Source organism: Perca flavescens, chromosome 13 (assembly GCF_004354835.1).
Source record: "Perca flavescens isolate YP-PL-M2 chromosome 13, PFLA_1.0, whole genome shotgun sequence".
Lineage (NCBI taxonomy): Eukaryota > Metazoa > Chordata > Actinopteri > Perciformes > Percidae > Perca > Perca flavescens.
The window spans coordinates 28,880,410-28,895,267 of NC_041343.1; the positions used below are offsets into that span (position 1 = coordinate 28,880,410).

Below are 14,858 nucleotides of genomic sequence, written 5' to 3' on the forward strand. Positions count from 1 at the left end.
GTCAGGGCTCAGGAGAAGTGTGATCAGAGCTTGTTGATCAGTGGGTCTCTGGGTGTTTTCTGGTTTTAGATGATGCAGAGGAGGAGCTGAAGGAAATATCCAAAGACTGGAACTCAGCCGCGACAGAGCTGACCAGCGATATGGTGCTCCACTGGTCGGACGAGGACGAGGACGTCACGGTACGAATACTTTCTCACTGTTGCGAGACCAGAATATGTTCAACGCAAGAATTTCAATCCTGCAAAATATTTAGGGTCCTATCTAGCACCCGGCGCAGCGCAAAGCAAAGCCCGACGCAAGTGTCTTTGCTAGTTTAAGACCGACGCAGTTGTCAATTTCCCGTCCGGCGCCCACGTCGTTTAAATAGCAAATGCACTTGCGCCCATCTGTGGCCCATGGGCGTGCTGGTCTTACAGGGAGGTGTGTTCAGGTGCATTCTTGGCGTGCTGGTCTTACAGCGTGGTGTGTTCATGTGCATTCTGGGCGTGCTGGTCTTACAGCGAGGTGTGCTCAGGTGCATTCTTGGCGTATTGTTATCTTGAGGCAGCGGAAAGTGATCGCGCCATTGACCAACAAAAACCTGGTCTGAAGTCAATAGCGCAGCATTTCATTGTTATTTTAACAGAGCAGTAGTAAAATGCTCCTAGGCTTATACACAGCGCGCACACACTATGCTTGTTAGACACACACCGGGACGCGCAGCAGCACACACACATTCAAAAGATGACCAATACAAATATTACGGTGCAAATCTGCCGTTATGATAGCAATGAGCCAAGGTCCAAACGCGCCTGGCTTTTAAAGGGAATGGGAGATGATCTCTGATTGGTTGATTGCATGTTACGCCCAAAACACACCTCTGATTAACGAAGACACTAAGGACCCTTTTTTCCGCCGTCAAACTAGCAAAAGTGGATTTGTACACGACCTAAACGCACCTGTGCCGGGCCTTTTCACGCCGTGTGCTTAGATCGTTAAAATAGGGCCCTAAGTTTTATTTAATTTAAGGAATAACACTGATGACATTCTGTTATAATTGTTATTCACAAATCCTTGTTTGATAAAAACTACAGTGACCAGTTGTTTTAGGAAATCATGAACCTTTTAAAAAATAAAAATGAAACTATATATTTGTGAGGTGCACTTGTAAAGTGTTCAGTAGGAACCAATGGGCTTGCAGCTGAGAGCTAAAGACAGGAAGTTGAAAAGCATTGAGAGACAGACTTACACATTGTTGGTTTGTTTGAGTTTATGAGACTTGTTCACAATTACACAAAATTACAAAATTATATAGGGACATATTGAAGAATCTTTGTAAAGAATTAAAGACATAGCTGGGAACTGTAGTTTTTAACTCACTATTTCCTCCTATTTGACTTAATCTTTTGTATAAGGACGTTAAAAATATGAATTTATATTTTGTCCTCATAATCCAACTGTAGTTCTTGTTTTATTTACAGTTCAAACTGTAGTTTTCTTTGTAGCATTGGCGCTTCCTATGGTGTGTCATCGTGTACATATGTTTTTATCAGGGGAATTGTTTTTTCTGTTTATCTTCACCGTTCCTCCCTCCATCTGTTGCAGCCAGTGGGCTCTCCCAGCCCGGTCTTCCCAGAGGAGGGGCCTGTTCATCAGGCAGGCAGCCAGGCTGCCCCCCTGAACCACGGGACTGCAGCTTCTCCAGAGATGAACTGCAGGTAGAGAAAACACCAGCAACATCACACGATCAGAGTTTCTGTATCAGATAACTGGCTGAGTAAAAGTATATGTGTCATCAGAAACAAATTATTTAAAGTATTGTAAGTAAAGAAGTGTCCCCTGTGACTGTTTTACCATAATATATTATATCATTGGATTAGTATTACTCACCAGCCCAGCGTGACACCTTCACAATGTTTGTTTTTTCCAACCAATAGTCCAAACCTCAACGTTGTTAAAATACATTAAAATTATTCAAATTATTTAGAGGAAAGCAAATCGTCATATTTGTGAAGCTGGAACCATGAAATGTTTGAACATGGAAAATAACATCAACAATTGTGGAAATGGGTACCAATTCATTTTCTGTCAATCGATTAATTGACTAACCTTTTGAGCTTGAGTTTGTGTACTTCTAACAAAACATATTTTATAAACTCTTCATATGTTTTAATGCAAAAATCTTAAGTATATTAAGTAAAGCTGTTGGATAAATGTAAAACAAACAATATTTCCCTTTTGAAATGTAGCGGAGTACAAGTATAAAGAGGCATGAAAAGACTTAACTAAAGTACAAGTACCTCAAATTTTACTTAAGTACATTACTTGAGTAAATGTACTTTTAACTTTTGTTACATTTGACCGCCGCATACTTGTCTATTTAAGGAGTTGAAGGATGTCTCTTTGCTGAGTGTAACTCTCTGTATGTTTCCACACTCAGACCTTCTAACTCTTCCACATCCACCGGCCGACAGCAGCTTTCCACCACAGAGCGAGAACCACGGCCAATCAGCAGTCAGGGAGCGTCTGCCCCGCCTGGGGAGCCTGGAGGCGGGCCGACGGTGCACTACTACTGGGGGGTTCCCTTCTGTCCACGAGGCCTGGACCCAGACAAATACACACAGGTGAAGATTATTTTTCATCTTCTTATATTTAACGAATACTTATTCAGTTACAAAGTATTCTGCAGGCTAGTTCCACTTATTGTTTAGAACATTGATTGAACGGTTTTGCTGATGAATTAAGTCATTTATCAAGTAAAAATGCCTCGTTAATCATCTCTGGTTGCAGCTTCTAAAACGTGAGGATTTATTGCTTTTGTCTGTTTTGATATAACAGTAACCTGAACATGTTTTGGACTGTTGGTCAGCCAAAACAAGCTAGGAGAGCAATGGTTTTCCATTATTTGAGCTTTGACCGGAGCTCTTTTAATGAAGGAATCATCTCGTTTGTCACCAAGAACCAACTCCTAATATTCACATTAGGGTTGCATGATATTGACAAAATGTGATATTGCGATATCGATTATGAATATAGCGATATGATATTAATTTCGATATTTTAAACCTATGTAAAATTACAAAAGTTACTGGAAAAAACTAATTCATAACAAATTAAACTTTTATTTAGTTTATTTCAACTGACATATTGGACTGGTCCAACCTGAATAAATAAATAAGGACCACGTCTACAGGACAGGACATGTTCTACTGGTTGGACAGTGTTTAGTTGTCTATTTCTTCACTTACACTGTCACTCTGTCGAAATCCGCACACACGTGGTATGCTCCATAGGGTTTGTCACGTAGTGGACCCCGCATGTACTAACGTGCAAGTGGCACGGTATTTCAGCATTTCAAGGGTTATAAAATAAACAAAATATTGCATACTTATTGCGACACTTTCGATATAATACTGCAACGTGATATCGGGATAATGATATTGAGTCGATATATCATACACCCCTCATTCACATAACAATAGTGCATGGAAATGCACATTAATTAGCATTAAAATGTGTGCTACATTTGGATATTGATAACTCGATAATACAAACAATAAAAATGCAAGAAATGTACTTAATTGATCACTTTTTCATCTATCTGTCCATCCATCCATCCATCTGTCTGTCTTTGTCCCTGCTTTCAGGTGATCTTGGCTCAGATGGAGGTGTATGAGAAGAGTCTGAAGCAGGCTCAGAGGTGTCTCCTGAGGAAGGCTGAGTGGGGGGAGGCCGTGCTGCCGCAGCCGGAGGTACCAAAATGACTTTAACACGAGTCTGTAACTGGTGGATCTACGGCCTTTATTCTTTGTTTGTTTGTTGTTTATTGATTTGCTTGATCCAAACATAGGTCTGACATTGCATACTTTATAACTTGACTGTTGTAGCTGGTGTAGGTTAAGCTAGATTAAACTACTGTGTATATACAGTTAGTATTAGTTAGTTAGCTAACTTTAACCATATCAGAAGTTCAGAGTGGAACATTTTAACAATTGTATTTTATAAACTGATATGTTTTTTTATTTATAACTATATCAGTGAAATCAACATAGGGAAGTAAAATGTACAATAAAATGAATGAATGGAGTAGAAGTATAAAGTGCAAGTACATTAAAATGGTACTTAAGTAGTGGAGCAAATGTACTTAGTTACTCTGTTACTGCTTCACCAGCAGCCAATGAAGAGAAGTCGGATTATCATAACAGACAAAGTAGGAACTCGTAGTAGTACTAACTTGATTCTTTTTGAAATCTTTAATCCTAAACATCCTCACAATCACAACAAGATTGTACAATGTTGAAATCCCATTTTCCTCATCATAGAAGGTGAAATATACGTATTTACTGTATATAGTTCCTCCCTGCTGTGAGCATGGGCATAATATTAGCATAAACCAATCTGTTATAGCAGTAAATTCATTGTAAATCATTTACCAAGCATTATCCATTTACTTGCTAGAAATCTCCTTCACCTGAGTCGCCTGCTGGATCACCTCAACAGTTTGTTCTTCGAAGGTAAAACCTGCAAGAACTTTTCCAGCTCTTCTTCTCCAATGGATACATGTCTTGTTAGCCTCCTGTTAGCCTTCATGGTCACAAAGGATCACAAATCGAATAGTTTTATTTTGCATGCTAGCATTTTAAGCCCTCTTAATCACGCCATTTTCCAGTTTTAACACACTTCAGGGTCCAAAACTACTTTCTGTACAGCACAGGCTTTGTCTGCATCAACAGTAATAATGTCTTTTTTGCCACTAGATGTCAGTAATTAATTAAAATCAGTAGGTAGGACTACAAGCTTGACTATGGAGTTATTGGTTAGATTTGAAGCAGCAGTTTATTTTTCAAAACTTAAAATAATATGACAAAGAAAAGCTTAAAATTCCCACAATTAAGAAGCTGAATATTAGGCATATTTGCCTAAAAAGGAATAAAACGATAAATCAGTTATCAAAATAGTTGCCAATTTAGCATATGTTCTGCATCCTGAAGTCTGCACACAAATGAGATTTTTTATTTTTTTTCCATTCGGACATATGTTCTTTCTTGGTACGTGCTGTTTATTTATTTAAATACATTTTCAGGCGTGGCCTCAGACTGAGAGGCAAACGGCTGTCTGAAGCAGCTGATTCTCCTCCAGCTGAGGCAAAGGATGATGAAGAAGACAAAAAGGAAGAGGAGGAAAGAGCGAGCAAAAAAGAAGAGAAGAATGAGGAGAGGGAAGAAGGACAGGATACCGATGACTGTGAGGTTTGTCCAGGTACTGAAGCTGCACGTTTTTTTGGACTTACTATTATTATAGTTATTGAGGTCATTGTTGTGAAATGTATTTATTTTTTTCTCAACGTGCCTTGTCCACATCAACTTGAGTTTTCTGAATCTGGTTATTTAGCTTTTAAATATTTGTATTTTCTTGCAACCAAGAGCAGATCAGCAGATGATTGCTGTATTAAATTCTCAGTCTAGGTTCTAGGTGAAGAAACTGCCTTCTTTTATGATCCAGTTTTCCCTTCACAATAAGCCTTTTTTTTTTTTTATGAAAAATAAAACTGTTCACAGTGAGTGTGTTTTTTTTTTTTTGGTTTGTCACAACAGAAACCCAACTGAGTGATGACGACAGGACGCAAGATCTGATGATGGTGACTGACGCTGGAGCAGAGGTGAGTTTAAATACTCCATGTTTATATCTGCAGTCAGTGCTCCAATACAGTAGATCACAAAGGAAATGAGTTCTATGAGCTGGTCTTACAAGTGGACAGAAATCAGAGGATGTTAAATTCTGTTTTAAGTAGTATTTAATAGTTTTACCCATGACTTTATTTCTGAATGTTGTTCCATTAGATCAGTGGTTTTCAAATCTACAGTGACACTGGAGATAAAATGGCAAACACAGAAACATAACTGAGATGTTCAGATTTGGTTCATTCAGAAGCCCAAAAATGCAAAGTTTGTTCGTTGATGTGACACGGCCGAGTTTACCTGGCAGGTGTCTTTGATGTGCTTTCACACGCGTTTCAAGATAAGATTAACTTCATTGATGCGGGACAGGAACATGTGTCACCACAGTGGGTAGAATCGTATAGAATAAATCAACCATAAACGTCAACTATTTTTTATCACTTCTTCTTCTTTTATGTTGACAACATTTTCTCCTGTTTGGATTTCAGTCGGACTGTAAAATGAGTCCAGAGCTGCCAGAGGTCGAGATGATTCTCCAAGATGATTCTCCAGCTGAACAGGAGCTGCAGCCGGAGGAGGAGATGGAGGTGGAGGTGGACGGTAAGACTGCCCGCTTAACGAATAAAACAGAAAGCTGTGTTGGTAGTACTGATGTCCTGATCAGCTTTTTTGACCCCCAATCTGATTTTTTAAAATAATGAATATCTGCCGATACCAAGTCCCGATCTGACACTTGTACTTGCTCAGATAATAGAGCTAACTGCGTGTCAATCACTGCTCATGCACACACGTTCATTCTCCCTTGTGGGGGGAGGGGCTTAGGAGACCGTTTTGGGCTTTAGCAGAAAGGGGCGAGGGACTGAGAAATTGTCGATGTTCAAATTATTTGGATAAGTCCTGGATCTTCTCTATCCTACCTAACGTACCTTTAAGCTTAATACATTTAACTTAGTGCAGCAAATGAGTCTTTTCTCTCAACACCAAAACAGTTCTCTAAAGCATCCCAGCAAACCCCCAACCAAAAAATAAACTGTTTCAAGTTCCAGCTGGACAACGAAGACTAAGCTTGCGCTTAATAGTCAATCTTTGATTTTCTTCTCGTGTTTTCTGATGTCGGCTCTAGGGAATAACGGCCTGAAAGTCGGTTTCCTGGTGGAATCACAGAAGAAGTGTGGAGAATTGAAGTAATCTGCTTCTGTAAAAAAACGGGTGACTTAAAAAGATCCCCGATCAGTTAAAAAATGCCAAAATCGTCTCTGATCCGATACTGTGATCAGGATCAAGACATCCCTAATTTTTGTTTTGTTTTGTATCTGTTCTAGGGCTGGGCGATATGGTTGAAAACTGGATCACGATATAAGTTTTTCAAATCGGCCGATATCGATAATTATTGATATTTTTTATGACCTATTTAAAATAAGGACCAGGAGAAAAATATATTCAATTTAAACATTTTTATTTTAAACTTAACCCTGCTCTGATTATAATCCCTGCTTTTATAATTATAAAAGCAGAAATGTCAACACAACCATGGAAAACACTCAAATAATTAAAATGTAAACAGGTCTAAAATCACAATGAACACTTAACAATTATCTTTTAACATTAAGGTGCAAAATTAAAGAATAAGTAAGAAATGCTTAATAAAGTGTCATAAAATAGTGCAAAGTGTTAGCTAAATATAACAAACCTGAGAAGGAACTATTTTCTGCAGGTTTAGTGCTAGGTTGGTAACCTGGCTTCTGGACAGTGCTCAGCACGTCTGCCTCCGTTATTTCTTTGTAGCGTTTAGTAAGGCGCTGATGCAGAGTACCTCTCCATGGCGGTCTGCACTCCACGCCGGTTCTGTTATTAAAGAACACGAGACAGCGATGTGGCGCAACCAAACATGATACTGTTACATGATTGGCTGTTAATGTCACTCCCCACGTTGCTAGGTTGCCAGAGAGTGAGGGCCTTTGTTCATGCAACCAAACTTGATTCACAACCTCTGGTTTCTTCTGATGAAGAAAAACAAGTTATCAAACGTTTTATCCACCGCATTTTCTATTGATATTGATTATGTGTCTATCGCGATACATATCGTTATCGTTTTATCGCCCAGCCCTAATCTGTTCTGACACAAATTTCAACTGTTCTGGTTGTGTGCTAGCTGGAGTTGTAGAAATGATCATCAGGAAATAATCTAAAAAACAAGTTTATGTGAATGTTTTCAGCCCCAGTGTTCAGAAAGGCGAAGGGAAACATCCCTGTTAACAGCAGCAATGTTAGAGGACAACACGTGAGAAAAGAGGTAGAGGAGGACGGCGAGCATCCAGATGTGGAGGAGATAGAGGATCGAGGGCTGAAAAGGTCGACGTCTCCTGAACTGGAACCAGCCGGTGTTCCTCAGAGTCCCAAAACCAAAGTGGACTGTCCCATCTGTCAGGGCTCTTACCCGGTGATGGAGATCGAGATGCACGCTGCGTACTGCGATGGGGAGGTGGCCGTCGTGGACCAGAGGAGGCAGGAGAAAAACTGCTTCCAAGGTGACAGAAACTCTCTTTTGTTTAACACTTTGGCTTCTAGTTTTATGGCTGTAAACTGCAAGGTTTGATTTTAGCATTGGTGGGGAGAGTTTTTCTCAAACGACCAAAATTATGAAAAAAAATGTATTTAAAGTGGCTATATATAACTTTCAGTTTGTGTTGATACCGCTTTGGAAAAATTGGTGTTTTTACCACACCTGCTGTTTACGGTGCTGTATTAGCCACTGTTAGCCTAGAAATCTAGACGCACCCTAGCGGCAGTGATGTGGGTCTGGCTTGTCAGGCTAAGCCACTGTGTTAATGAGTAAGCGATACAGGGATGTCATATAGTTGTGATGAATGTTTTGCTCAGACAGAAAATCATTAATTTACAATAAAAGAATACGTTACAGTTGCATCGTTGCATTTCAAGTGTTACTACAGTATCTTAGCCTACTTTGGATGTATGGTGAGTTAAACCGGGTGTCACTGTGTCACGAGCCATAACTTCATGAAACCCACGGACGCTTTACAAAAGTTACGTAACAGGGACAAGGGAAAAGAAAATAGTAAGCCAAGACAAACACGGATTAAAAGGAATTAAACATCTGCACTAAATGGAAGGGGGATGTAATTTAATGTTGGCTACTGATGTACAACCACATTGCGCGATCTAAAGTTATTTTATAAATGAAATAGACATATTACATACCTGAGGGCCAATTCGGGGTCTGTTTTGAATCATTTACAATCCCGTAGTTGTCTCTGTGGATAGCCCGATCGAGTGTGACTCACGCTCTCGCCTTTTGTCTTTCACTTTCCCTTTTAGCTTTTAGTTCTTCATTTAATTTCCTTCTTTCTGTGATGGCCCTGCCCCAGTATCACTCAGCCATAACTACAGCAGATAACTTGTAAAATAACATTAAAATACAATTAGTCCTATATAAAGAAATCTCCTGCTTCTTTTTACCTGGCACCGCTGGCTGGATACGCTAACGCAGGCTTTCCAGTGTTAGAAAGAAATCTGTGACCAGGCAGAATGTGTTACTGTAGCTCCGTCTACCTGCCGCAAATCATTCTGTGACCAGGCGGGAAAAATCAGACCCGGGCAGAGGCCTTACTAAAAACTATATAAAAATAGTGTTCTTTTTACTGTTAGTCTTGTTTGCTGTTACAGGTCATTGAAGATCATTGTATGAAAATTGACACAGTTTCAGAAACATTAAAAAGTTACATGTAGTCACTTTCAATAATAAAAATATCTCTCACATCCGTGTGAAATTTGCGGTGGTAAAGCACTAAATCTTAGAGGTTTTCTTTCTTCCCAACATTGGGAAAGTATGTCCGTGCATGAAGTAGAACTTCAACTTGTGTTAATTACAGCAGTTTTTCATTCATATTTATGTCAGAAGCTGTAGGAAAACAAGTTATTCTGGAGGTCAACGAATCTCTGGTGCACTGGTTTGTGAAAAAAACGTAACGCAGGAAGGTTTCTCGTTTGCCCAATCTTTATCATAAAGTTTTGCAAGATATCCAGAACAAACATTCATAACAATATCATGACAACAACTTGCTCCTCTTTTTCAACCTAGTCTGTCTTGATGTATTAAGCTTTTTCCAGTGCGTAGGGTGACCTGTCTCTGTGATGTTGAGAAACATTTCTAAAGCCAATAAATTGCTGTGTTGGACGAAAAGGAAAATTAGTTTAAATAATGTCAGTGTTTTTGTGTTGCTGGTTTAAAATGACTCCTTCTTTTCCACTGTGTAGTGTCATTGAAGTCTCTCAGGAAGAGAACAAGGAGAGCAGAGGCGACTGCTGAAGAGACCAACGGACCCTCCAACACTTGCATTAAGTAGGTACAACCGGTCGTATTCAACAGGAACAGCTCAGTGTTTTTGGACAGGTTGTTGTTTTAATATGGATTTATTTTTCACAACAGTTATGAGAAATGTTTCATCTGTCAAAAAGCTGTTCCGCTGAAAGACTACAGCCAACACACCGAGTTCTGCCTCCAACGGCAGAAGTCAAAGACTGCAGCAGTAAGCCTCGTCACACACAATAATATACACCAATAAAAGTGCACGAGTCCGCTATGAATCGGATTTAAAGGGGTGATAGAATGCAAAACCGATTTTACCTTGTCATAGCTGAATAATGACAGTTTAGTGGGTAACTAGGACATACATAGAACCTCAAAATCCCAATGACACCTCTTTCCTCTGCAAATCTCACAATTTGAAACTGCCTCTGAAAACGGGCGGATCTCAACAAGCCGCCTAGTTGACGTCAACTCGGCGGCTCCTCCTCATTTAGCTCTAGTCTCTAAATTTGTCACGCCCCAACATTTGCATAAGCTACACAACTGATCTGAGGTCAGCTTAGTCTTCTGAATAGGTCGCGCAGATCTCAAGGAGTTCAGCAGCCGGTGCTGCCTGTGTGGCTGGCTCGCCGCCCGGCCTGCCTTCCTTCCTTGTACAGTATAAGTGGCGTGACGAAATTCAAACTGTAAATATAGCTACTCTAGTTATGCCGGCAGCTGGCAGCCAGCCAAGATTAACTGGAACTGTGGTAAGAGATTGCTGGTGTAACAAGCTCGCTGACCGCGCTCTCACTCTCACACACGGGCCATTTAGCTAGCAGGAAGAGGGGAGCTGCAGGCCCTGGAGCTCTGTCAGGGCAACGGCGTTTGGTAGTCCATTAGCCCAAAGAACGGTGACTTTGCGCGGGTATGGAGTGCTGTGGGCTGCCAGCTGTGACGGAGCTCAAAGTACCTCAGAGCAGGCCGGGGTGTGTAAAGGAAGGCAGGCCGGGCGGCGAGGCAGCAACACAGGCAGCACCGGCTGCTGAACTCCGACACACAGTCTTACCAAATTTGCAATTGGCCATCCATTTTCGTGAAACGGCCCATATTTGAGCTTTATATAGTTGATTTCTCGCTTAAAAAAGTCTCAGAAGTGAATTTAATAACGAAATAGCCCTACAAACAATGTATAACTTTGCAGTGTCTGAAATATGAGACCTGCTGTCGAGTCTCCCATGTGTTTCTATGTAGTTTGTTGCCCAAACCAATCAGCGCGTAGCTCATTCTGAATATTCATGAGCATACCATATTTGGAAGAAAAGCTCTTGTTCCAAATAGAGCCATATTCACAGGGTAGTTAAGGGCCTAATAAAATAGCATTTGGGCAATTTTCAGCCCAACCAATGTTACATACCCCATTAAGAGACCTTAAGGAACAGTGTTAAATACCCTATATAATCATTCTATCACCCCTTTAAATCTACAGACACAAGGTTAAAAACAAGTCAATTGAATTGACTCTTGGTGATACAAAAACATGCGACTAAACCCTTTTCACGTTTATGTTCTCACTTTTTGGATGTGATCTGTTTTGTTGATATAGAATAATTGATTTATATTTCTGATGTACCAGAAGGGAAATCTGCTGTCCGCTCTGGAGCAAACCGAGAGCAGAGGTCCAGGTGAGTCTAAAAGTTTTTAAAAGTCTGCAGTGATCCTAGCTGCTCTGTGAATCTGTACTTAGACACGATGGTGCTTTGAGCGAAATGTTAACATGCTAACATGCTGATGTTTAGCATGCATAACGTTTACCATTTTCACTGTCTTAGTTTAGCGTGTTAGCGTGCTAGCAAAAGGGATTTTTACTTTAGTTCCTCTGGTTCAATACTAAAAGGGTTACGTGTTACATGAAAGAAGCAGATGTGGACAACTGAACTCGCCTGAAGCCCAAATCTTAGACAGAGCTCAGACGTAACGCTGAGCAGACTTTTGAACCATCATGTTCGATTAATTGTATGGAACGGTGTTTGTGCTACAGCTGAACTGTTAGTCAACCAATCGATCGATCGACAGAATATGAATCTGCAACTTGAGTCTTGATCATTGATTAATCATTTCAGTTACTCGTTAAGCAAAAACACTAGAGATTCTGTTTTTATTAACTACCTTTCTCTATTTAATGTCATTAAAGGTTGAACTATCTTTATGGAGGTCTAACAGGCTTATTTCACTCTTTACAATCATTTGATTAATTAATATGGAACATGGTCATTAGTTGCAGTCCTTCTTTGTGCCAGTTGGAATTGTGTTGTTATAGTCGAAGACAAAATGTAGACTAGTAATGTTGATTAACCCTTGATTTTCCCCTTAGATAACTACAGAGTTCTGATTTTCAGGTAAAAGTTCCTCAGACACAATGAGATCACCAGATCAACACCCAGACTTGTTTATGCTGCCTCAGAACAAAAATATAGTAGTAGTAGACTCAGTTTTCAAAACCTCTCGTCAGTCACTTTCATTGGTTCATATTTTTACTGACTTGTTGTTGTGTGTTCACAGAGGCCGGGCCGTCTGGATCCAAAATCCAGCCAGGGTAAAGACATCTTAGAAACACTGTGACATTAGGATTTGATGCTACAATACTTGTTTATTTATCTCTGTGTTCTTTTATTAAACATGTAATAAAATGCACTTTGTCAACGCGAAGTTTAAATGTGACTTCCTGTCAAAAACTACTGAGTCTAGCTGCAGAAAAACTAAATGGAGTGCTTTTTGTTGACGTTAGCAAATGTCATCGTCAAAACTTCTGATTTCACAGTAAAGGCCTTAAAATAAAAATACATTTGTTGTTAAAATACATGCTGGAATTTGAGAAGTATCAGCAGTAGATTTATGCACAATTAGCTCATCGCTGCAAATGAACAGAGCGGAAGAAAAACTTATTTAATGTGCATTAGTGACGTCTGACTGATCTGATTCAACACTAGTCTCGCATTGCCAGACCTTCCTCCACAGCGCTGCGGATGAGGGTCTGGCTAGTCCACACAGCATTCTGGGATGGTAGAAAAACCTGCTCTGGTTTATTGGCATTTCTTTAAAACAATCACAATCGTCTTGGGCAGTGCTAAGCGGTATAAATAGCCTGGAAGGAACTAGTTTTGATGGAACAACAAAAGTAGTTTTAGGGTCGCTTTTTGACTCAAACGCACGTTTTGCATCGTTTGGGCCGATCGTCCAAACGGATCCTGTAAACGTACTGCCTGAAAACGCACTTTTTTCAAACCTGGTCTCCGGGTGAAAAAATTCGAAAACAGCTCCCTTTTTGGCTTCGTTTGAACGGCGAAGCCGCATACGTTCGTATCAATGAGGTCATCGCCACACCCCTCGACGTCTTTTACGCCCTCTCTAACCCGCGGCCGCTGACGCACACAACTGCGGTGAAGCTAAGCGAGCATATCCCATCTCCATGGTCAAACCAGCTCACTTCATCTAAATACTTTGTCTCTGCTAAACGTTAAACACCGCTAAACTAGCTGACCGCTAAAGTAGCTGACCGCTAAAGTAGCTGACCGCTACAGCAGCGGCGTAACGTTAGCTGCTATGGCTATCTGTTTATAAAGTGGAAGTAGACAACTTATCAACTAGCTAGCTAATCTGTCTGCTTATCAACTCCTTGAACAGATTATAGTAACTTTTACCACGGCTTATTGTAGAAAGGCTACTGCAAGAAAAATTTATAGATTATCCAAAAGACATTGGATCATTGTTGTTTGTTTGACTGCCGATGTCAGCTAGCAGAGCTAACTTTAGCGCGCTAACGTAGGGCTGGGCGATATGGTTGAAAATTGTATCACGATATAAGTTTTTCATATCGGTCGATATCGATAATTATTGATATTTTTTATGACCTATTTAAAATAAGGACCAGGAGAAAAATACATTAAATTTAAACATTTTTATTTTAAACTTAACCCTGCTCTGGTTATAATCCCCTCAGTTATAAAAGCAGAAATGTCAACACAACCATGGAAAACACTCAAATAATTAAAATGTAAACATAGGTCTAAAATCACAATGAACACTTAACAATTATCTCTTAACATTAAGGTGCAAAATTAAAGAATAAGTAAGAAATGCTTCATAAAGTGTCATAAAATAGTGCGAAGTGTTAGCTAAATATAAGAAACCTGAGAAGGAACTATTTTCTGGACGACGGTGTGACGACATTGGTCTGACTACGGTCAGACTTATAAAATCCCCAAAACTGCCATACTGACTTTTCCTGTTTTATCAACACTTTCCACTCCACGCCGGTTCTGTTATTGAAGAACACGAGACAGCAATGTGGCGCAACCAAACATGATACTGTTACATGATTGGCTGTTAGTGTCACTCCCCACGTTGCTAGGTTACCAGAGAGTGAGGGCCTTTGTTCATGCAACCAAACTTGATTTACAACCTCTGGTTTCTTCTGATGAAGAAAAACAAGTTATCGAACGTTTTATCGACCGCATTTTCTATTGATATTGATTATGTGCCTATCGCGATACATATCGTTATCGTTTTATCGCCCAGTCCTACGCTAGCGTTACCCCGCTGCTAGCGCGCTGCAATCATGTCCGATGGCAGACAGAATTGCAAAATAAAAAGCAATCCAACAGCACATTATACAATGTAAACAAAGACACGTTTTCTTGCGGAGGCCTTTATAAAATGAGCAGTGGTGAAAGTTATTATAGTCCACGGATGTATTAAGAGAACGGTCTAGCTAGTCGTGTTATGATGGGAAGTGGAAGTGACAATGCTCTTTTTCTCCGTTTTTGGTGAATTTCTGTAGCAGAAACAGCGCCTCTTATAGGCCTGGAATATGAAGTAGCGCGTTGAGTCATTTA

At 40.0% G+C, this 14,858-nt stretch overlaps 1 protein-coding gene across 1 annotated transcript in view; it reads left to right on the forward strand.

The window, feature by feature from the left end:
* uimc1 (ubiquitin interaction motif containing 1) overlaps window positions 1–14,858 on the forward strand; it is a 29,803-nt gene that overhangs the window by 11,753 nt on the left and 3,192 nt on the right. The window contains exons 10-22 of the mRNA XM_028594972.1: window positions 70–179; window positions 1,585–1,697; window positions 2,420–2,603; window positions 3,627–3,731; window positions 4,438–4,493; window positions 5,063–5,238; window positions 5,574–5,638; window positions 6,146–6,257; window positions 7,874–8,185; window positions 9,933–10,017; window positions 10,105–10,204; window positions 11,600–11,648; window positions 12,526–12,559. Of these exons, the coding sequence (XP_028450773.1) occupies window positions 70–179; window positions 1,585–1,697; window positions 2,420–2,603; window positions 3,627–3,731; window positions 4,438–4,493; window positions 5,063–5,238; window positions 5,574–5,638; window positions 6,146–6,257; window positions 7,874–8,185; window positions 9,933–10,017; window positions 10,105–10,204; window positions 11,600–11,648; window positions 12,526–12,559 (1,501 nt within the window). The remainder of the gene's footprint in view (window positions 1–69; window positions 180–1,584; window positions 1,698–2,419; window positions 2,604–3,626; window positions 3,732–4,437; window positions 4,494–5,062; window positions 5,239–5,573; window positions 5,639–6,145; window positions 6,258–7,873; window positions 8,186–9,932; window positions 10,018–10,104; window positions 10,205–11,599; window positions 11,649–12,525; window positions 12,560–14,858) is intronic.